This window comes from Malus domestica, chromosome 05 (assembly GCF_042453785.1).
Source record: "Malus domestica chromosome 05, GDT2T_hap1".
In the NCBI taxonomy this organism is placed as follows: domain Eukaryota; kingdom Viridiplantae; phylum Streptophyta; class Magnoliopsida; order Rosales; family Rosaceae; genus Malus; species Malus domestica.
The window spans coordinates 32,590,022-32,614,455 of NC_091665.1; the positions used below are offsets into that span (position 1 = coordinate 32,590,022).

The 24,434-nt window shown below is 37.8% G+C and overlaps 3 protein-coding genes across 4 annotated transcripts; 1 reads left to right on the forward strand and 2 right to left on the reverse strand.

Annotated features, from left to right (window-relative positions):
* Positions 1–3,832: 3,832 nt before the first annotated feature.
* LOC103409128 (ethylene-responsive transcription factor ERF096-like) lies at positions 3,833–4,804 on the forward strand. The gene has a single exon (XM_008347943.4). The coding sequence runs from the start codon at positions 4,045–4,047 to the stop codon at positions 4,591–4,593; it is 549 nt and encodes a 182-aa protein (XP_008346165.3). The 5' UTR covers positions 3,833–4,044; the 3' UTR covers positions 4,594–4,804.
* A 3,128-nt stretch (positions 4,805–7,932) lies between these two features.
* LOC103435693 (probable WRKY transcription factor 21) lies at positions 7,933–10,830 on the reverse strand. 2 transcript variants are annotated; one of them, XM_008374101.4, is made up of 4 exons: positions 10,515–10,812; positions 9,372–10,167; positions 9,124–9,249; positions 7,933–8,422 (listed from the first exon to the last, which is right to left on the reverse strand). In XM_008374101.4, exons 2-4 carry the CDS (start codon positions 10,163–10,165, stop codon positions 8,278–8,280), a joined length of 1,065 nt encoding a protein of 354 aa, XP_008372323.2. In that variant the 5' UTR covers positions 10,166–10,167; positions 10,515–10,812; the 3' UTR covers positions 7,933–8,277. The 2 variants fall into 2 exon arrangements, with proteins under 2 accessions (XP_008372323.2, XP_028958513.1); XM_029102680.2 differs by having other exon boundaries at positions 9,372–10,830.
* A 5,359-nt stretch (positions 10,831–16,189) lies between these two features.
* Positions 16,190–22,046, reverse strand: LOC103417112 (signal recognition particle 9 kDa protein). Its single transcript, XM_008355311.4, has 4 exons — positions 21,890–22,046; positions 21,517–21,585; positions 16,930–17,023; positions 16,190–16,607 (listed from the first exon to the last, which is right to left on the reverse strand). Exons 1-4 carry the CDS (start codon positions 21,959–21,961, stop codon positions 16,531–16,533), a joined length of 312 nt encoding a protein of 103 aa, XP_008353533.1. The 5' UTR covers positions 21,962–22,046; the 3' UTR covers positions 16,190–16,530.
* Between the last annotated feature and the right edge of the window lie 2,388 nt (positions 22,047–24,434).

A 24,434-nucleotide genomic window follows, 5' to 3' on the forward strand; every position in this document is an offset into this window, starting at 1 on the left:
AGCATGAGACATTCGGTGTGCGTTTGTTTGACCTCATTAACTCTCATTAAACTAGACTGGACTACGTATTAATGTAATCATGTATTTGTTAAGTGCAAAGACTAAGCTAAATGAGACTAAATGGAACACGCATGGACTAACTCCCTCGCTAGTGAGACCTGTCGAGAACCATGGGATTCGCGGGGACTAACTCCCTTCCGCCTCTCTACTTTATGTTTTCACAAACGGAGCTGTCATCGTTCCCCCCTCGCCAATTCCCCCTCCCCTTCCTCATCTCTCACTCCTCGCTTTCTTCTCTTTCAGCTCCGCCGAGATCTAATTCTCTTTGATCCAATCCGACTAGCGCCCAGTAATCCCTTCGACAAGTTCGTTCACCCATAAGGGATGCCTGGTTTTCAACATCTTGAAAATCGCCCTCTCGGAACTTCTGAACACAGATTCGGACCTCTCTAAAGTCGAATTCCTCCTCCTCTTCGCCAACTGCCTCCAACCGCTTAAGGTCTCCATGGACGTCAAAACAGAGGTGTACAACCTGGAGGTGAAATTCGAATCAGTTTGATATGTGCAAAGTTTGTGATTGATGTTTTTTGTAAAAAGGGAGAGGAATGGGGTAATACAACAACGTTTTGTAGGATAGTGACAAATTACAAAGTCTAGTTCCATAGCAAAATAAAAATAAAAATATTGAGACAAAAATATTTTAGTCCAATACCAGTCTAGGTTATCCAAGTAGTTTTCTGCTTAGTTTAAACCAATAAGGTTCAGCTTAATTTGGGATTAGTCCAATTCGAAATAATATGACTTGGTAAGGCTACGCTCCCCAACTAATTTTCTGCAGGCGAGCATGTAAGATGGACTGAAGCCGTAAAAAGAAAGTCTGTTTGCGCGTGAATTTGTCCTGTAGTCTGCGCGGTGTGCTACGATTCCGCGGCGGGAAACTTTCAAGCTTAGGTGATGATAGTGTCAGCGGTGTCAGTTAGTGAGAGACAAATATGGGCCCCAAGACTGCCATCGTTCATTTCTTCCCCACGTGCTCCTCATGCCCTCCTCGTCTTTTTAAAAAGCCCTACCACTGTTTTGCCACCGATATAAAATATCGATGATATTGGAAATATCGTTAGTTCAAAAATAGGAAAAATTCGATGGAAATATCAGGATATTATTGATATCGATAAAAATTGAATAAAAACCACGAAAATTGTAAGAAAAACTTGGAAATTTTTATTGAAACTTTGGAGAATGTTTATTTAGTCAATTATCTATTAGTTTATCAAAAAAAAATTAGAAGGACATGCATTACATGATGGATTTAACTGATTTAAGTTGATTATACAACGAGTTGGCAAACACTGTGAGTGTAGAAAATATGTAGTAATTAATGAAACAAAATATTAAACACATCATAATCATTTATATATAATGATTTACTAAAATATTTTATACTTTATAAATTGCATGGTAAAAAACATGAGTGATTTAGTACCACATAACGTTCCTATGAGGTTCAAAATTTTCACTATTTTCATTATCTCTATGTGTAGAGTAAGTTTATTATGAAAAGTATTCATCAAATGATAAATCCCCAAAATAGTTTTGCATGTAATTGTTAACATGCCACTCATATAAATATAAATATTTTAGCATATTATCACTAAAACATAAGTGATATATGGTGGTTACGGTGTTAGAGGAGTAAAATGGGAAGGGTTCAAATCCCCTTTGTGTTTCTTTTTCCTCCCTTTTTTCCTTTTTTTTTTCTTTTTTTTCCCTTCCTTTACATCGATATTTTCGATATTTTAGCGATATTACACCGACATTTTGACAAAATATTGCTGAAGTGTGAGCGAAATTATCGACATCGATATTTTCTGATATTATCGTCGATATTGTCGATATTTGTACGATATGTACATGGATATGTTCTAAAATATCCGTGATTCGAAAAAACCGAAATATCCTTGATATTTCGTCGATATTATCAATATTTCAGACTATGCTTTTGGGTGCATGTGAGCGCTTCGACTTTTGACTCACCAACATCACGACGACTTTTTATTGTTTTACAATTGAATTTGCTAATAATTAAATGAGAGATGTTGAGGTCATCTCTAACTGAAGGGTCCAGAGTATTGAAAATAATTCGAAAATCAATTCCAACCGACGGCTAGGCCAAAGGGTTTTGTGGGCCCCACTGGACAAAAAAGGGTCAAAGGGCCAACTGGCCAGCCTAATCTAGCCAGCCCCGGATCAGGCCACAATTTGAATGCGACGGAAAATGAAAAATTCTATTTTTTTTTTCTATAACTTCCTAAGTCATTAAACAACATTAAATAACATTTAAGCAACATGAAACAACATTAAACAATATTAAATAACATTAAATAACATTAAACAACATAAAAAACATTTAACAACATGAAACTTAAACAACATTTTTAAAAACATTTAATAACATAAAACTTAAACGCCTACTCAATGCTTCTTTTGGCCCAAAGATGTGCAACATAATCTTGTGGTAGGTACTTGTTTGTGGCACGGAAACGTATCATTCTTTAGCGCCTCATGTACTCATTTAAAAAGATACTACCAGTTCTTGGATTGAAAGGCAAATTAGGCCCATCATATATTTTTGCACAAGCCCTTCTTGACCTATTTGGATTCTCTTGGTCATCATCAGACTCTCCATCAATATACCCATCTCGCTCATCCTCCACAATCATGTTGTGTAATATGAACGTATCATTCTATAGCGCCTAATGTACACATTTTAAAAAATGCTACCAATTCTTGGATAGAAAGGCAAATTAGACCCATTATCTTTTTTGCACGAGCCCTTTTTTACCTATTTGGATCATCTTGGTCGTCATCAGACTCTCCATCAATATACCCATCTCGCTCATCCTCCGCAATCATGTTGTGTAATATGATGCAAGACATCATGATGGAGTCTAAATTTTCTCGACTCCACCCTCTTGCCGGTTCCTTGTTGTAGTTTTTAAATTTAAATAATAAATTATGTTTGGCCCTATGGCCCTTTGGGCCTCGGTTAGAGATGATTTTTTGTGACAGGACTATGTTTGACCCTTTGGCCCTCGATTGGAGATGGTAAAAAATATGGACATGCATTGTTCATTAAAATATTAATTTCTAGGAATGACAGATGGCTAAAACGGGTCATCTGGCCCTCCTTCGGTTGGAGATGGCCTAAGGAGGCTCTTTCAAGAATTGAACTCTTTATAGACTCTTCATCAACTCATATTTAAGTATAATTTTCATGTTAATATTATAACTTCACCATATTAATATGGCTTTATTTGCTTCAAGGTATCAAACTTACTACAAATACAAATTGCCGTTGTATATCAAGTTTGAGATCCTAATTAAAAAAGAACCTCATTTCACCAAAACCTAGTTTATCAAGCAAATCATTTTTCCTTTTTAACAAACGATATTATTTACATTAAAAGAGTGGGGGAGTGAGTTGAGTCTACACTACGCTAACGGTAATAATATGGTTCAAATTCGTTTTTGATGAAAATCGAAATTAAGACCTCTTATTTACAAATGAATAAAAATACTACTGAACCGTATTATTAAGTGGTAACAAGCTAAGTATTAAACAGATAGAATAACCAGCTTCCAAGATAATGCAAAACCAAACCAATCGACGTTACATAGAAACCGACAACTATAAATGTTGGTCTGCAATCCCAAATGTAAACTAACAAAAAGAAGTGTTTGGATTTGTGCAAAGTACGTTTATTGTATTTGATAATTTATACCCCCACGGTATCTTACACGAATGCCTTCGTTGCGTCAAGCCTATTTCGTTATTTTATTCAACCCATTTACCTTCCAATTTAGTATATTACTAATTTAAAAATATTTTCATAAAAAATAATATTTTTTAATTCAACCCCGAAGGCCAAAGCTGTCGGCGTTAACCCAGACTGTCTCCTCCCCTATAAATACCCTCCAAAACGCCAACCCTAAACTCTCACTCCAGTCTTCGCCCCCATTTTCTCTCTCCATACGGTCCACCCAATGTCTACTGTAGACGCGCTCCACCTCCGCGACACCACACTCTCCCTCGCCGTCGAACCGCCTTCGCCTCCGCCCCGCAAGCTTCGAGCTCAGCCCAAGCACGCTTCGCCCGGTAAAGGCGGCGGGGGAAAGGATCCGCATTTTAGAGGCGTGCGGAAGCGGCCGTGGGGACGGTTCGCCGCCGAGATTCGCGATCCGTGGAAGAAGACTCGGAAGTGGCTCGGCACCTACGACACCGCCGAGGAGGCGGCGCGTGCGTATGACGAGGCCGCGCTTAGCCTCCGCGGTTCCAAGGCCAAGACCAACTTTGGTAATCTCGCTCTTGCCCCGCCTCACTCGCTTCTCGTCGGCGGCGGCTATGAGATGTTCTGGCCTCCACCGCGGATGTACTTTATGACCAGTGCTCCGGCGGTGGCGCCGGTTAGGTCGGAGTATACAGGGTACAAGCTTGAGAATGTGGACGTGGTGGTGGGCGAGGAGGAGAAGAAGATGCGGAAGGAGAAGAAGCCGTTGTTATTCGATCTGAATCTGCCGGCGCCGCTGTTCTGAGCCGCCGCCGATGCGGTTTTGGCGTTTCTGGTGAAAGTATTTTGGGTGACTCTCCATTTTTGCCCTTGGCGGTGTGTGTACAGTTTTTGTAAAAACGGGAATAGAAAGAAAAAAAAAAAAGCGGTTAAGGGCGTGATTAAAAGTTAATTACCGACTGTTAATTATGTTTGCCCTGAGCTTTATTGATTCAGAATTCAGATATTTGCGGCAACTTGTTAATCTTTTTTATTTACTTATTTTAGCATGAACTAATTATGATATTTGTACATGAAATCTCTTTCCCTTTTGTATATGCAGTTATGATGCATATCCGTTAACAAATCAAATTCCGTAACGGATTTGTAACTCTTTCGTTCGATATTTTGATTCTCTTCTCACAATGTCGATTCTAATCCACTTATTTTTGTTTTGTTTTTTTTTTTTTATCAAAAATGAATTTTATTAGATTACATGTTAGATTAGTAGTTATTCAGCTTTAATATTCACGTACACATCAACGACGGTTTTTAACAAAATTTAGCATAGAGCACTAGAATATTTTTGTTTTGCATTTGAAAAGTAAATCATGTTGACTAGTAGGAGATGTTGGTAGAAGAGAAGGGAACGAAGAAGAAGACGCGGCGCCCACCAGTGGGGACTTGTGCTACTTGGTTTTGTTTTGTCCCACACGTACGTCATACATGATTAAGGGCTGATTTGGTATTGCTGTGCTTTGAAAAAAAGCTGCTATGAGAATAAGCGGCTGTGAAATAAAGCAGCAGAGCGTTTGGTAAACTTTTTTGTAAAAGTGCTTTTGGAAAAAAAAGCAGTCTGATAGTGGGTCTTTTCATTAAAGGAGCACTGTAGCTCCATGTGCTTTGAAAAAAAGCCAGTTTTCCAAAGCTGCAAATAGCAGCTTCAGCTTTTTCCTTTGATTTCAGCTTATTCTCACAGCAGCTTCCAAAATAAGCCCTTTTTTTTCAGTTTACCAAACACCTAAAACCCTCACAGCTTTTTTTCATAGGTGCTTTTTTTTTAAGCACCTCACTCCCAAACTAGGTCTAAGAGTTTTTGACAGGACGATACAACATGGAAATAGATCGAATCTCTTTTTCCAAAGTCTAAGTATCAAGTGATCTGAGTATTTGAAATTTGATCCAACGATTTAGGTTACTTGATTCCTTAAAAGCTATAATTATATTTTACCGTTGAATTAAATTTCAAAGGTCTGGATTACTTGATTCCTGAACTTTAGAAAGAGAGATCCGGAGAATATCTCTTTCCATACAACAACACCAAGCATCCTCCATTTCCTTGTTTTGTTAACGGTATGGGCTGTGATTATCATATTTTCGTTTTCTTTGTTGCACTTATTTTTTAATTAATCTTTTGACGCTTTTGACATATTTAATTTAACGGCTAAAAAATAATGTTATGGAAAATAAGAGAGTTCGAAAATCAGTGCTAACTTCGAAAATCACAAAATTACCATTGTAATCCTTTAATTAAAATTAAACATAAATAAGAAATATGGACAGTAATGTAATCTCACAGCTTTGAGTGATCGGTCATGGGTCATGGGTCATGGGTCATGGGTCAACTAGTCAACCCACCATGGATATTAGGCTGGTCCATTCAACAGACTTGACAAAAAATTCTCAATCAAAACCAAATTCTGGGTCGGGCTTAAAATTAAAGCCCAAAAAAGAAGACTAAACAGTACTGGTTGATTGATTGTTAAGACTCAAGAATATTAAAATAAATTTAAATAATTATATTAATTATTGATTGCGTAATAACATAATACTCTGGTTGGTTTAGCGAACAGTTCATCAAAGATTTGGAAAACGTTGCAGCAACCATAATCACTAATTAGACATTATTAATCTTCTTAAAAAAATATTGAGTGTGTTTAACCTCATCCAATCTCGTTGACTTTCATCTCATGACTGCTACAGCACGCCATTGACCTTCAAGAAAACGATTTTCCAACATTCCCCTATTTGTGTTTGGCAGGAAAATAAATTCAAACTTAAGAGGCGAACGCATTGCTCTACTCAATCTATAATATATTTAGAATAAATTAACTGCGTTAGCATATGACATACATCATATCAATAAAGTATCAAATCTGCAACCAATGATCCAACAAACAAAGATTTAGTGATGACAAATGTCGATGTTATTTATACACAAATACATACTAAAAATTTTCGAAAAAATGAGATCCCCTAAATTTAATTTTCTCTGCAAACCCCAAAAGCAAAAATAGTAGAAGACAAAATCTTTGAGGTCAACAACAATCATTTTTTTTTTTTTTGTTAAACGATAGATTTTGTTAAATTATATTTTAGATTTGCCATCCATAGGGTTTGAAGCCATACTATCATACAAGAGCTTAACACATTTCTACCACTGTAGTAAACGGCCACTTTCCGCAACAATTATTTCATTGTGCTTAATTGTAACAGTTCAAGTAGAAGGGAAGAGAATGAAAGAAAGATTATGAGGGAAAATAATCATCTTTCTGTTGTGACACGTAATCTTTTCATTCTCTACATCGTTTTGGTAGCGTACTGAGCCGTATCACTTCCCTTATTACAAGCTCCCAAGATTCACCAACCAAATAATGAATATTTACCACTTCAGGCAACTGTCTTTTTACCTACTTCGATTCTCTCCATTAATTCTCCTCAATTTTTGCTAACTGAAAGGAAAAAAGTTAACTTGGGTAGAATGTACCAACCATGTCATTCGTAAAGCATTTAAAGTATGAGAGTTATTTTGCATTTTTTTTTTATCTCATTCATGCAATTGTACGTTAGTCTAGTCTCACCGCATATGAGAGTTGTCATACTTACAAAAATACTTTGATAGTGTTATTATTATGTATGATAAAACTACCAAAGTATCTTTATCAGAAGAGTAAAGAATTGAGCCTCGCCGATGATAAATTACCTAAAACTCTATGCTTATTGTGCATGCAATTATATCTTACCTGATGAGTGATACGAAAACATGGAGATATCAACTAATGTGATGAATACTACAAGAAAACATTCTATATCCCCGACTGTATGCAAGAATCGACTCCATTTATGGGAATTGGACCCAAAAATATCATTTTGGTTTGATTGGAGTGAGGGAATAATAACAGGTTAACAACGCATCTTGGTCCCCCTCATTAGTCACACCTAACTTATCTTTTTCCTCACAACAATTGAAAGCAGGAGCAATTTGGTAAACAGGACCATCTGTGACTTGGCTTCTAATTCATCATTCCTAAAACTATCTACCATTCACAAGAAACTCTATCACCCAAACGTATAAACAATGAAGGTAGAAAATGAAAACCAAAAGTACCACATCAAAGGCATTTCATTAATTTCAAAAACCCTAAATTGTTTGAAGCCCTGATTGCTAAAAGGAACATAAAAAATAAATAAATAAAAAAACAGTTCTTATGGGACGATGTCCTAATTTTACAGACATGTTTGAGTCTCCCCCGCCGGGGATACACGCCCGCTCGCCTAAATGCAAAAACGCTCGAAAGAGCCAACTTCCCAAAGCCGAAATAGCTGCTCCGATTTGTAGGTCATGCTTGAACCATGCAAATATATGTACAGGAGCATCTCAAGCCGAACATAGATAAGGGTTTGATAAAGTGACCGTTGGGCTTGAGCTCGGCAAGGCTCTCCATGAATGTCATGTTGTTGTGGATTGCGATGGTATCCTTGGGTGGTTATGCTCACCTTCATAGGTAACAATAAGCATCGAGGGTTCTTCCAAGCACCTCTCGACATGCTTCCTTGCTGGACAACCTCTCATGCTACTGCATTTATAGTATCCCCTGCACAAGTTAATGCAGCTTCAATGGTTAATTAAGTTCTTGAGAAGTTTTAACATAGATCTTCGACAAGCATAGTAGTATTGAATAAACTCAAGAGTGAATATCAACAAGCATTATCAAATATCAATTACATGTCATATTCAACTTGGATTCTTTCTGACATTTGATTTCCAAGCATATGGATAAACACGAAATTGCATAGAAGTGTCGAAAAAACTTGAAAGTTCAATTAACAAGCCTCATCAAATATCAATCCATGTCATATTCAAACTTGAATTCTTTGAACAAATCTTGACCCTAAATTCGATTGTAAAAATAACTAGGGATAAAAATTTAATTAAAATTTAAAAAACCGCCTAGGCCCCCACCCCTGCTTGCTGCCTGACTAGCGCCTTTTAGAACCTTGATCATGTATGTTAAAAATACACAGAAAAGTATTCGTGAGGATCGACTTGGGATGTCCCAGTCTAGATTTATTATTGACTAGATTTCTTTGGCCTCTTGGTTATAGCCCCGTTTTTCAACCAAAACAAAAAAAAAAAAAACAAAAAAACACAAAAAAAGGTTAACACTAACACTCACTACATTCAATATTCAACCATGCTAATTATCAACTCTGCATATTATACACAAAGCATTGGAAGAAGATATTGCGCATCAAATGAAATCAATTTCTCATTCGAAATGCAGAAATATGATACCTAGGGTGAGGGGAACCCTTGATTGGCTTCTGGCCATATTTCCGCCATGAATAATCATCAGGAGGGATATCTGCAAGCTTGTTACTGATAGCAGGCACCTTAATTGACCTTTTCACCCTATGCTTCCTGCCAGAAGAACATAAACATAAAATAGTTAAAAAGCAAGTATAACTGCTCCTCCATGACAGGACACAAAAGCATTACAAGATATTACTGAACCAAGTAGAGCATAAGGAGACAAATCCGACCTCTTCTTTGAGCAGTGACATCTACCACTGCTACCAACGCATTTAACACTCCCATCGTCTCCCCTAGCAGAACACTTCCTCTTGTGATGTGAATTCTGATCCGAAGAGAGAGGAGCCCCGATCAAATGGAAGGAATTACCATCGAAGTTAGCCACACTTCCATCTATGCTCAAGGAAGAAATGAAGGATCTCGTAGATGACATTGTAGGTGTGTAGCTAGAGCTATCAAAATTCAGATTTATGCCGCTGTTGCTCCTACGATACATCATTTCTGTTTGGGGCTTCATCTGCTGCTGCTGAAGTAACATCCTCTGCTGCTGTTGCTGTTGTTGTTGATGTTGCTGCTGCTGTTGTTGGTGAAAGAAGTGATATTGCGCCGGCGGCACTTGTTGGGCAGGATGAATTGGGGTTTTCCCATTAGCACTCAATTCCAACGATGGATTCCCCAAACACAAGGAACTTTTAACATCTAAACTCAAATCTTGAGTTGGGTTTTCAGGAAATCTAGATTGAAGAAAGTGGGGAGTTTTGGATGGACGGTCCCCAATCGAGTTAGGATTATCCAAAAGGATTCTTTCAGGAAAAGGGATTTGAAGCTTCTTGAGCTTTCTAACTCTAGCATGACCTAAACCAGTATTGAGAATGGAGACAACTTTCTTAAACCTAGACACTGCCTTTCCAGTTTCCACCATTAGATTCCTATACTGAACTTGATCCTGTGGCTGAGACAAGATGCTAAGAACTCTATGGCAGCTCTCAACAGCTGCTTTGTTAGCTTCTTCAACTTCCTCCATATCTACCAAAACTACCAAAAATAATTAACCCACAATTCTAAATCCTGAAAAGGCTAAAAATTGACACAAAACACACCAAAAACTCAGCAACCCAACCTAATTTATAGAATGTTCAGCAATCCACAGCAGATAAAACAACTACCCAGATTACCAAAATCCCATTTTTTACCCCCACAAGTATTCAACTTTCTAATGAAATTTCACCCAGGAGATGAAACAACCAACTGGGTTTATGAAATTTGTCAGATTAGAGGAAACCCCAGATGGAAATCAAGACATTACAGCAAATAAATTTGGTAAAATTGTGAGTTGATTGAGGGAAGAAAACAAGAGAAGCAAACGAACGGACCTTGTTGGAGTTGGTGCCTTCAAAACCTAGATTCTCAATTCATGCTTTTGAGATTGAAAGGTGTGAAGGAGAAGACTTTTGCTTTGCGCTTGATAGAAATCACACTGCCACAAGAATACAAAGCCAAAGCCACCATCTTTGTTTTATTAATATAAATTACCCTTTTTTTCTTGAGGGAGAAACCCAAAGATTTGAGCAGAGGAGAGAGAGAGGAGAGGAGATATAAATAAACGAACAGTGGAGTGCCAGAAGAGGAGAGAGAGAAGGCTGAGGAAATAAAATGAAGAGATGAAACTGCCGTCTATGTCACAGATATGAAGGAGGGGGGGGGGGGGGGGGTCCCAGCTTGAAGACCTTTGTTATTCTCTTTTCGGAAATGGTCTTCCTCTACTCCATACAGACGTCCACAAAATGTTAAAGTGAGCCTTTGCTTTTACGGTCTACACGAAGTTTTCTTTTTATTTTTCTCCCTTCACTTTTTCTTTGTTTTCTTTCAAGATTTGATTTTTCCTCTTTCTCTTCCCCCCAATTCAATTTTCAAGTTTTTAAATTTGGTATTTTTTTCCTCCAATCCAGCTTTTACTTTTGTAACTTGCATAAAAAAACTGTCTGCTCTGACCAAATTTACGGTGTAACCGATAATATATTTATCTTTCTTTTTTATCTATTTGAAAATGTGCGGTTACATTGTTGAATCTCTCGTGTGCTTAGTGAGTGTCAGATAATGGTAGGATTGTTGAAGAGGTAGATTTCGCTTGGCCTCTTTGCATGTTGTGCAGTCCCTGCAAATTTCGATTGGGCGTCAAAAAATGAGGACAAAGACGGTTTCATATAGTCCATTCATCGATTGTCTGCATGTCTTTCTTTTTCTGTGTAAAATGACACTTGTTTGAACGTACTCACATGCATAAACGTCCGTTAGGTCAATTGCATAGGGTACCACGCTTGTTTCCTTGCGCTCGAAGTTTAAATTTTTTTCATAAAATTGAGCAGAGTACCGGTTAAAGTACTGTTTTGCCAAATAAGAAACAACTCAAATGCACGATGCTGTATTATATGGTAAAGTTGGATAAGTTGTAAAGATCAAAGTATTTTTTTTTCTTTGTTTAATTTTTACTCACCAATCATCGTTGATAAGATTTGAATTCATTGCTCAACAAAACGAAGTTCAAGTGCCAGTATATCAAGTGATTATGATAATCTACTATATTTTAACAACTTGGAGGCTGGAACTTCGTCATAACAAAGATTAGATGCAACTCTCTTTCGTTGCTTAATCTTGAATGTTTTGAAAGAAAAGCCAATGGTTAAGTTGTTTTTGTCAAATTACATCAATTGCTAAAACATTTTACGTAACTAGATTTAAATAATGACTAACTATAATAAAATAGCAATTACATGTCACTACACTAAATAGTTAAGGGTGGTCATATTATATTCCGTTTATTCTTCAAAAATTGAAAACTAAACCTTAGAATATAACATGCTTTGTTCACTGATTTAGACGTCACCCTTATTCACAATAATTTTTTCGCGATAACCGTGAAAATGTTCAGTAACTTAACTGTTGATATTACAATTACGATACTTATAAAGAGAATATTATCAATGTAGTGGACACCTTAAATCAAGATAGCGATTGAGCAATCGATCTTATAGACAAATAAGATTGAGAATCATCGTTACGAAAAAAAAATTAAATGAACTTATCACTCTTCTTATATTTTATTTTCATGCAAACGATATATTTATATTTAAAAAATAATAATTAATTAATTTCGATCTTGTTGAGTAATAAAAAAAATATTTAAAAAAGAAAAGAAAAGAAAGAACACGACATAAACAAAAGCTTTTGCTCCTTACTTTGCTTTGAAGTCTTATTTTCCCTCTGCTGCGCGGCCTATCTCATCTCAACGTCCGTTCAAGAGTGGGGCCCAAGGCCCAGTCCAGCAGTCGAGAGCATCCAATATAGCCGTTGCCAGGACGGCTAATCATTTATCAACACGTGTAAAACTGAACCCTAAAGTCTGACACGTAAAACGATGTGCCGTTCTGACTGCTTGACAATTTGTATCCTTCGCCGGGGAGACACTGTTACTTCGGTGACTGGACCCGCCATGGGGCCCCACCGGTCCTACCTCCGTTGACTTTACTCTCTCTCATTGGCGTAATCAGCTCGCTTTCAATTAAAAATTAATTCACTTAATAATATGATGTAATGCCTAATTAGAGATCTTACATGATTATTTTTGTAGTGCAACTCGTGCGGGATAGATGGTCAACCAACCCTAACCTAATTTATACAATTCGAATTTGGGTTAGTTCGGGTCATGCAGGTTAGTTGGATTCGGAATTTAATTAGGTTTGGATTTATTTGGGTTGGGTTTGAATTCGCCTAATTTTATTCAATTTAATCTTATAACACATTATTTTTTATGATTTTTAAATTTTGAATAAAAAAACTATTAGTTACATTTTCATTTGCACGTCATCAATTCACAAAAAGGCCAAAGCAAATAACTTGGAGACTAATAAATATTTCAAAAATTCAAAAAAAAAATTAAATAACAAGACGTATACCAAAATTTCAATCAAAATAAATATAAAAGCAACACAACTTCAAGTATAGTCATTCCAAAACTTACATATAATTTATATAATATGAAGTGGAATGGGTAATATGTACATGAGAGAATTGGGGCTCAAAATCAGGTTTGGCTTGAGTTGACATGGGCGAGAAAGGCATCCACCCTACCCAACCCAACCAAACAAATGATTGGGTTAAGGTTGCGTTTGGGCGGATTTTTTCTTCATCTAACCAACTCAATAGGATTTGAAATCGGGTTGGACATGGACGGATCCAGGTTGACCTAACTCAAGTAGCATCTCTAATCATTATACAATGTTCAGCAACTATATTATGATTCTGAAGAAAAAACCATTATATTATGATTTTAAAACAAGGCGATCGTCGCTTAAGCAGCTAGAAACGTTTATCTCATTGTTTTTTCATGCGTGTTATTCCTTTTCTTCAATATTGATTGTGTTAAAAAAAAAAACTATATGCAGAAACTGACTGATATTAAGTGAGATGTTGTTACTTATTAGTGTGTTTAATTAGTTAAATGGACAAAACATACTCTTTATAGATGAAAATGTAATTAGCAATCACGTGGTTCTTTCTTATTTTGGTGGAAACTTATAATTGTTTTAGTGCATTGGAGCAAAGCAACTTTTGCCTTTTATTTTTGAAAGAAAATATCGAGTTCGGAATGAAACAGAAATAGAAGTTGACACAAAACTAGAAGAAAATAGTTATTCCAAACATTTTTGACCAAAATTGGAAATAACAAAACACACTTATATGCATACTACATAAGGTCGGCCCGTTTTTGTTAATTTGGGTCTCTAGGCGAGCATTCGAAGTGGAGTCCTAGAATAGACAAGGGTGTTTAGAATTTGGTGTTTCTTTTGGGGAATGTGACAAAGGCCAAATGGTTTAGCCGTTTAGGGTTTGGTGTCTGGCAGTCTAGGGAGTGCAACCAAAAAAGTAAACATATTTGTTTTTGAAGTCGAAAATAACAAGTTTGAGTAACTTGATGTTTCACCTTTCACGTACAAAACAAGTTTGTTGTTTTTTATTCAATAATTATACAAAACAAATAAATCTTACAAATGTTGGGCTCAACCACTCAATCAAACTGGCTATTGTGTTTAGAGACAAAGACTCAAAGTCTGTAAACATCTTATTTGAACAAACACAATATTTGTAATATTAATTTAAATATATAAAAATTGATGCCCCTTCAAAGTGGGGGCCCTAAGCGGCCTGCCTACTCCAGCTACTCTATGAGCCAATCATGCTTAAGGCTTATAAACAGAAGTTCGGAGAATGAAGCAATTCCAACACTTTCAGTATTTCACCATGCATGAATTTGAGAGATCAAAACATTCAATAACCCAAATAACACAATTCTATATCACCCAAGGATGCAAATTACATTAGTGTGCTCGTAACGTTAAATTTTCAGAAGAAAAAAAGGAGGAGGAAAAAGAATAAAAACATAATTATGAGTAATAAAAAGTAGAGAAAGAAAAGTTGGATTAAAGCATGGTTTTTCCCACTCAAAGTGCACGAATTCATACTTTACAACGTTTAAGTCGGGAACAATTCAGATCTTATAGGTCAAAAGGTTAACTTTATCCAAAATGTAGAGCCATGAAAACACCAATAATTTACTTTTTTTTCCCTTCTCCTTTATCTATAGTTTTATTTGCGAGGTGCAGAGATTTGTCCTAAATTGGGAAGTTAACGAATCTTATATAGGCTTATAAGGAGTTTAGTTACTATTCACTGCCGACTTGTTTTATGGATTCCTTCATAGTATATGAGTATGTTGGTTCACTGTTCATACGTGAAGTTTAAAAGTAACATATGCAGCTACATCACCCAACATGTATTGTTTACATGTGTAGTTTAACTATCGCTATACGTGGACAAACCAATGAGAATGTGGAGAATTATTCCACTTTGAAAAGTTAAGTAACTTTGCTTTATTTTCCATTTCTTTAATTATTATTTTTTTCTTTAATTATTTAAGAAGGAACTAACGTGGACGATTGGATTTGTAAACTGAAAGATCTTTGAGGAATCGCAAAAGCTTCTTTGTTCCATCTTTCTTTTCCTTCCCTTCTCACTCACTCTTCTATATATACAAACTAATGATTTCCTTCTTGTTGCTTGATTGAAGAATCAAACCCCCTCCAGCTCACTTTAGCGTCTGCATGAGAATCATGCTCCTTGAAACCCTACATTCAATTCATTAACTATTGGGTTGGTGTTATCAACACATTTTTTTGTTTATTTCTGTTTGTTGATGTTGTTCAATTCATTCGATATGACCGTCAGAATTTGAGAAGGATGTGCGAGAGGTAAACAGAGGTGTGTGAATAACACCACCCCAACTATTATTGTACAACAGTACTGAAATACAATCACGTTGTACGATCAAATCAACATATTACAATTATAATATTAAGAATCAGTTTACTCGGTATACAACCCAACGGTATTCCAAAAATACAATTAAAAGAATTTGTGAACAAAATGGCCATGGTAACGTTAATGAATCCACCTTGTCCTCCAAGACATTCTGTCCCATTTGTCCATCTGGTCTGTCTCTTTAACTTTGATTGAAGAATATTTGCTTCCCAAAAACCCCGATTCCACACGCTATCTTTTCGTTGGGAGCAAATATTTCACAAGCTTTTGTGGTACATCACATGCATGGATTTGGTTTTTAACAACTTTATCCTTTTGTTATGCCAAAAAATAAAGTAAAAGAAAGAAAGAAAGAAACGGATAGAGTGCATTGGGATCCGGTAAGGCTCTGTACGGCCATCATTAGATTGGCAAAGGGGAAATCACATTAACTTGTCTTTGCTCTACAATCTAGAGCTCCACCCAGTTCCCATGTTTTAGAGGGCAGCCATGAAATATTAGCATGCGTCCTCTCAAATAAAGCTTTGCCTAGCTTCATTTTTTATACAAGCGATTACAACAAATGAAGAATTGTACTTAGGACTTCTAATACAGATGTAAATGCTCTTAACCGCTTGAACTTTTTAACGGGTTAGACATGTTTTGGGGGATTTGTAAACCCCGTTGGATCTCATTTGATCAAACAGGATCGGATGCGGCCTTTTCTACCACTGTGAATAATCGAATGCAGACGTTCAAGAAGAAAATCAAAGAAAGCCCATACTTGGGCATGACCAAATAAGAACAACTCTCTTATGAGAACTTCCCCAAGACTAATCTTACGGGATGCGAGTGGCTGATCGATTGGTTGCAATACGCCAATCGACCAGCCAGTCTCATCTCAGAATCTTCATCACAGTTGAGGGCAGTTACGAACTTATAAATGGGTCCGTTATTTAACTCTTGAAACATAACTAGGAGTCCATGGTTCCCTGTAAGATCAGTCCTAAAAACAACCTAATTACGCCGACTCAACTATTGTTTTCTTCCCCGTCCTTTCTTGGTCGGCTGTGCGTCCATCTGGTCTTTCCCAGTAACTTCTGATGGATCCGCTGTTCAAAAGGAGAACAACAGGAAATGTGAATTAGTTTTAGTTTAGCAGAAATAGAACTAATAACATCAAGGTCATACTGGAAACAAATTCAAGGGAGGGAATTCCATTGCATTTGAAACATGTTCTCGAACATCCCGAAAGCTCCTTTGTAATTAGTGAAAGGAAACTTCGGTAAAAGGTGGCTACCCCACTGTTCGTGTTCAGACACATAGCAAGCAATCTAATTGCTTACACATAAATACAACCGGACTGGGACCTACAGTTGTGCCAAAAACCTTTTCGAAAAAAAATTAATATTTAGGCTTGGATAAAGATACTACCTTCAGGACCTCGGGACATCAAAGTGAAGAATATGTTGTTGAGTTTCTCCATCTTCTTAGCGTCTTGCGCCTGGTCTGTTTTGAATTTCAGACACTGCAAATGCAAAAGGATCCATCACATGAGTACATCAGGTAAGCATGTAATCGACGATGATGTAAGTGATATGCATCCATTTTCTTGAATCTAACAATTTGAGTTGAGTAAATTGTAGCTATGATCTCTTAACTTTAACTCAATTGGAGCAATGGTCCCTCAACTAAAAATCCATTACCATTGGTCCCTCAACTCATCAAAACGTGTAGCTATGGTCCCTCAACTAAAAATCCATTACCATTGGTCCCTCAACTTTAATTCAACTGAAGAAATTGTCTCTTAACTTTAACCCAATTGTAGCAATTGTCCTTCCAACATAACTCGTTTTGACAAAAATTTTGACGTAGTTGACGAAAAGGACCATAATTACACACTTTGATGAGTTGAGGGACCCTAATTATATAAATGGTTATTCCAACATAACTTATTTTGACAAAATTTTGACGAAATTGATGAAAATAACTATAGCTACACATTTTGATAAGTTGAGAGACCAATAGTAATGGATTTTTAGTTGAGGGACCATTGCTCCAATTTGATTAAAGTTGAGGGACCATTGCAACAATTTACTCATTTGAGTTTTAAAGAAAATATCCCCAGTTTCTAGCACAGCCATAAAAGACACTTCAGTTCATGTTTTCACTACAGGATATATGAAGCCTGTTCCACATATGAGGAAAGCCTAGGTGACTTTCCATATTACTGAAATGCATAAAGACAACCTTAATACAGTCAAATTTCACCCAGACTTCTGCAATTAAGACTTGTCCACCAATAAAAAGACACAAACGGTAAGACAGAAGAAAAAAAATATGGCCATGAAGCTAAAAACTATCGCCAGTAAGGCCGCCTCAAGTTCAGTTTGGGAGCAATTTGGCAAGAAAAGAGTTCCTTCAAGTATTTTTTTCACATAACATTCAAAGAAGTATCACTCTATGCTCAATGGTGAAAAAGAGAGCATGAATGAACACTTTGAAATAGATTGAGTGACATCAACTGTTGGTACCATATATTGGGCCTCGTATATTTGGGTCTTGGGCCTTGTATTTGGGCCTCACACTAAAGCCCATACTTTGTAAAAGAGGAGGAGCCCCTTATTCTATAAAAGGGGACTCCTCCCCTCATTCTAAAGGAGGAAAAGAGCCAAGCCTAAGAAGGCTAAGAAAAGCTTTCATTACATTCAGGAGAGACCTCACACCACCGAGGCTCTCCTCTCCCTTCTCTTCTTTCTCTGGGGGACTTCCCCCAAACACTTGTATCCATACACTTACATAGAAACAGAATCAACTACAGTGTGGACGTAGCCCAAACATTGGGGTGAACCACGATAAAATCCTTGTATTCTTTGTGTTCTTTGTGTTCTTCGTGTTCTTGAGCGTTTGTGCAGATTCACGGTCGGATTTACGTTGTTCCAAGACCGCTCCGGTTTTGTGCATCAACATTTGGCGCCGTCTGTGGGAATCGATACGAAAAGTTGTGTCGGTTCTTTTTCATTTTTTCATCTCCATCGTAAATCTGCAAAAATTTGCAAAAAACCCAGTAACAGAAAAGATCCAGATCTCAAAATCACTCATCTCTCTCTCTGGAAAACTCTGCAGTCTTAAGAAACCATCCAAAAACCCATTTTCCATCTCTCTCTCAACAACACAGCTACCACCGCGTCTTTTCATGTCTCTAATTCCAGATCTCACCCTATCCCTCTCTCTAAAACTTTATCCCTCTAAAAAACCGAAACAAACATTGTCTTCAACCTTTAGACTTAGAGGAAAGATGGAAGACCCTGTAAAGAAGAAGATGATGATGCTACGAAGAAGCTACTTTGCTCCTACCTCGGCCTGAGCCCTGGGTGTCTTCCTTGCCAAAATTATTCGACAACTTCCAGGAGCTCCAAAGCCAAAAGGAGCGAGCTCTCTGCGCAGATATGGAAGGCGGAAGAGCAAGTGTGATTCCTAACTTCCAGGCGAAAAGAGGAAGACACCCACCAAGGTTCCGTTTTGCGAGGTCGTGTCGCCGCAGAACGCCATTGCGGACGCCAAGCTCAACGCCGGAGCTAGAGCTCAACGCCACCAAGATGCCTTCATCAAAGTCGTTGGTTCAGAATTTGTTCAGAGGTATTTGGGAGAGGGTCCACGAATGGCACGGCAACTCAGCGAAGGGATGGCCGATGATAGGCATACAGGGAGCCAGGCAAGCTCAGGCTCCAGCCATGAGCGAACCATTCGTCACATACCCACCACCATGCAGCTTCTTTGTCCTAAGCTTTCATATTTCAACATCCATAGCTGCCAAGACCGGAGCTATCTGTATTTGCTTGCAATGGGATGGAGCTGGGTAGTACCACTGCACATGATTTGCAGGTGCAAGTGCAGGTGCAGGACATCAGGAAAAAGAGGGAATGCAGGCTGCAGCAACATTAGTGAGGAACAGAAGAAGTGGAAGCTCCACTCCACCTTCCATCATACCCAACAGCAAAAGAAGAGACAGAAGGAATAATAAAGAAAGTGGAACGGGTTTGGTGGGAAATATCCCACACCCCATTGTCGGCCAAGGAAAGAAAAAGAAAAGGAAAAAGAAAAAAAAAGGAAAAACGTTTTCTTTTCAGAAAACCACCAATTATGTCTCCACCATGCTTCCACCGAAAAAAGGAGAAGATTCTTTTTCTTTGAATATTTTATTATTTTTATAATTATGATTAAAATAATTATTATAAAATAATGATTATATTATTTCTATATCATGATGACTCATGATTAAATAATATAATTATTATAAATGATATCACATGATTAATTCCACGTTATTGATTTATACAATCATACTTATACTGTCATTTGTTGTCAGGAATTATCGAGCAACCAGCTCTACTGATCAACATTGATCTCTTGCCCAACCAGGACATCCACTTGCTTGGACACCCACGGGCTCAGACACCATTCATTTTGGGCACTTACAAAATCAAACCCAACTTACAGACCCGAGTCATGTCGAGAATCAACTCATACTGAGTGCATGTAGACATAAAGTAGATACTTGCAATGAGGAATACCACGAGCCGAGCCGCCTCGCAACGAGCATAGCCTCTAGCCGAGCCGCCTCGCAACGAGCATCGCCTCCAGCCGAGCAAACGCCTCGCCGCGAGCATAGCCTCTAGCCGAGCAGCCTCGCAACGAGTATCGCCTCCAGCCGAGCAGTCTCGTAACGTGTGATACCTCTAGCCGAGTATTGCTTTATGTTGAGCATTACCTTGGGTTGAGTACTGGTTCAAGACATCTAGCCACTTCGGCCCGTACATGGATTGGATTTGAAGTCTCCAGCCAAAAGACTCTCTTGACTGAAGACTTGGGGGACTCCTGTTGGTACCATATATTGGGCCTCGTATATTTGGGTCTTGGGCCTTGTATTTGGGCCTCACACTAAAGCCCATACTTTGTAAAAGAGGAGGAGCCCCTTATTCTATAAAAGGGGACTCCTCCCCTCATTCTAAAGGAGGAAAAGAGCCAAGCCTAAGAAGGCTAAGAAAAGCTTTCATTACATTCAGGAGAGACCTCACACCACCGAGGCTCTCCTCTCCCTTCTCTTCTTTCTCTGGGGGACTTCCCCCAAACACTTGTATCCATACACTTACAGAGAAACAGAATCAACTACAGTGTGGACGTAGCCCAAACATTGGGGTGAACCACGATAAAATCCTTGTATTCTTTGTGTTCTTTGTGTTCTTCGTGTTCTTGAGCGTTTGTGCAGATTCACGGTCGGATTTACGTTGTTCCAAGACCGCTCCGGTTTTGTGCATCAACATCAACAGTAACAGATTGTGTAATCTAAAAACAGAGGTGAAGGAAGCTGATCTAGGTATTTCTGCCACAAATAGGAGGTAACCTAAGTTCCCAAAGAAAAAAAGAAATCCCAACACAACCACACTAGTCTAAACAAAAAAAAAAAGTTTGTGAACCTAATATCTCGCAAATGAGAGAGGATCCTCACCGGATCCTCTTTGTGAGGATCCCGCGGATCCTCTTTGTGAGGATCCCGCGGATCCTCTTTGTGAGGATCCCGGGGATCCTCCAATCACATCCATTCATCGTACATCATGGGATCAGTTTTTGTCAAGTACTGTTTATATTCAATTTTAAATAAAAAAATTTACAATGATTTCTGACCGCACATAACATAATCTAGCATTTACCTTCTTCAAAAAGTACAAGACCAGCTATGAATATTTATGTGTAAATAACTTCTTTGTGGACTAAACATCTCGGTAGTTAATTGTAAGCACATATATTAAAAGAACCAAGGAAAACTCATAAGACAAAGTTCTATGCACAGACTACGGAACTCTAAAAGAATAACACCAAACTCGGAAAACTACTGGATGTTCTTAAACACAAGTATAATTGAGAAACAATGCACTATAACATGATATAAATCCTTTAAAAACCAATTTACGATTGCACATTGAGTAAATACACGGTATCAAAGGGGAAAGCAATTAGTACCTCTTTATTATCAGTAACCTTAAGAACCAATTTCCCCTCGCAATGCCGGTACTTCATCACGTATCGAGTCTGCATCAACAAACAGATCCATCACAAGCGTTAGAAACAGTTACGTATCAGTCTAATAAAATCAATTCCGATCACCTAGAACTCGTTTACAAAACGTAATCAAAACAGCAATAATTCGAATACGGAGAACATGATTTTTCGAAGAATATTAGTCGATAAAAATCAATTATACCATTGAAGACTAGGGTTTTCATGCACTGAAATCAAGCAGCAATCAAGAACTATTGCTAACTTCACTCGATTTTTTAAAATTTTCTAGCAAGCCAAACAGCAAAACAAGAAAAAAGAATAAAGCATAACGTACAGATTCGGGATCGGCGCGGAAAAGCTGGACGGATCGCTCGACGAACTCGTCCCAGGAAGTTATGTAGACCATTGTTGCGTGGATCGCACTGCGGCTTTCGGAGAGGGGGAGAAGGGAGAATTGGGGTTTTTGTGTTTGCTAATAGGATGGATGGGCCTTTTGGGGATTTTACTGAAGTCGGGTAGGGAGGAAATTTGGGCCTGTAAGATCATAGCCCATCCCGCTTGTGAGCGTCCGACTAGGGAAGCAGCCGGGTCGGGGCGGGTATGTCATCATATGGTTAATTAGATTTTACGCCCTTTACGTTTGAGGTGATTATCAAAATGGAAAACGAACTTTTAGTTTTCTCGTATTGTATTTTTAAGGTATTGACATTGTATCAATTTGTATATTCAGTCTGATTGATTGTGTGAAAATTCAACAGATGATACGGTATTTATAGTTAATAATCAACAAGAAGGCCTCAACTTCCAAGAGACCTTCAGTCCTGTGGTCAAACCGGATACTATTCGGACCATACTTGCCCTTGTTGTTTCCAACAATTGGTCCCTCCAACAACTCGATGTGCGTAATGCCTTCCTTAATGGGATTCTATGTGAGGAAGTTTAAATGAATCAACCACCTGAGTTTGTTGATTCCTAGCATTCTAAGCATGTTTGTTGACTTCAGAAAGAGCAGAGAAGTAGCCTTAAGGTTCGATATTAATCTACTAAACTCATGCATTTTCAGTTTTTGTAGTTCAATTTTTGTGGCTCGGTCTAAACTGAACTATTTCAATTAAATTAAACTAACGTCATGATCATTGTTTGGTGAACTTATAAACTGGACTATAGTCGAACATATTAAATCTTACAAGTCCCCTCCACACAAGTGATGAGACTTCGTATGAACGACTCTAACTCAATTTCAATCTCGTTCGGTCCCAACCACCAGACGAGCTAACTCGAAGCTCGAGAGGGAATTGCATATAAAATTCCGTATTCTTTTTATGCAGGCTGCATACAGATATTATCAGAGTGAATGTAGCTTAACCCTGCTGCCATTTATCATTTTCTTTGGGGCTTTTGAACTGCTTTCTCAGCTGCCAGATATCCACTCGTTGAGAGAGGTAAATGCCTTGAGCACTTTTAGCACAATTGGCTTTGCCGGCACAACAACTGATGTCACAAGTTAAAGTAGCCTAGCCTACTTCTCCACAACATATATATCAATCTGTCAAATTTTGCTTTTTTTTTTAAATTTGAGTTTAATAATTCTTTCTTCTTGCTTACTAGGGAAAAAGATTGATAGAAAATCAGTTAGTTACAGTTCGGATGGAAGCTAATCTTCTAAAAACTTCAGAGCCTTCAATTTGTTAAGTTTGAATTATGTTTTGATACCAGAATACAGCGAGAGAGCCTGCAAAGAAGAACGTGTACAAAGATGTATCAGCAGCATATGCTGTCATTGTGTTGAGCTACTGGCAACTGGCCTTTACTGGCTACTGGGCTTTTGGTTCATAAGTTCAACCTTATATCCCTTCCCACATTTCAACGATTAGGTTTCTTAACCCTACATTTGGACGGAGAACATATTAGATAGGGCCGCCTTAATAGGATAACTCTTATAACGAGTGAGACCGCATAGGCTTTGTTGAGACCGAAACACAAAGGCGGCCACATGCTTTTGTGAGATGTATTCTATGAATGATGTGATCGAGACACCTCTACACAAAGTTTGCTCTTTCGAGGAAACTCAACAGATAAGTTTCTTAACCCCATTTTTACCTCTTCCAAATCCCAAGTTTATTTTCTTCGTCTGAATGCAGTGTTAAACCCCTACTATTTTCCCAACTTTGAATTCACTTCTGATGCTGTTTTTACATTTCATAATGTGTAGATATATTGCAGGCCAACGTATGCCTACTTTGAGGAGGGACTCATGTCACAAAAAACCACCTGCACGGTCATTTCTCGCTCCGATAAACCCTAATTCCGCCTTTTTTCACCTCGATATGTATGGTTTTTATCACTCATGTTGCAGCAGCCATGCCTTTCGGACTTTGTGTTCCCTGCATTGGCATATTTAAAAGCTAGAAGTAGGCAGACCAAAAACACCAAAATGTACCTTTCTTCGTTGCTTCTCAACTTTGCAATGGTTGCTTGGTTCTCCGTTGTGGCAGTTTTGGGCTGCACTGGTGGTGTCAAGTTTGTTGTGGAGGATGTCAAGACTTACCAATTTTTTCATGATTTGTAAACAATAACATCTGTAAGTGCACAAAGACAACTCTAAGTTTATGATACTTATACTATTCGCTTATTCTTTGGTCTGGTCATTAAGTTAAACCTAAATCATTCTGATGCAACACTTAACAGACTCATTTTTTACTTACATGAACGCCATATTGACGTATAAATTAAACAATGTCATCTAAGCAACAAATAAGAAAGTATTTTTGAACAAAATCTTTAACTATAGTCACCGTTTGACGATTTTCATGAATGGATTGAAAATAAGTCCACTGACCCTTTTAAAAATCTTCATAATATTTTTAAACGGAAAATAT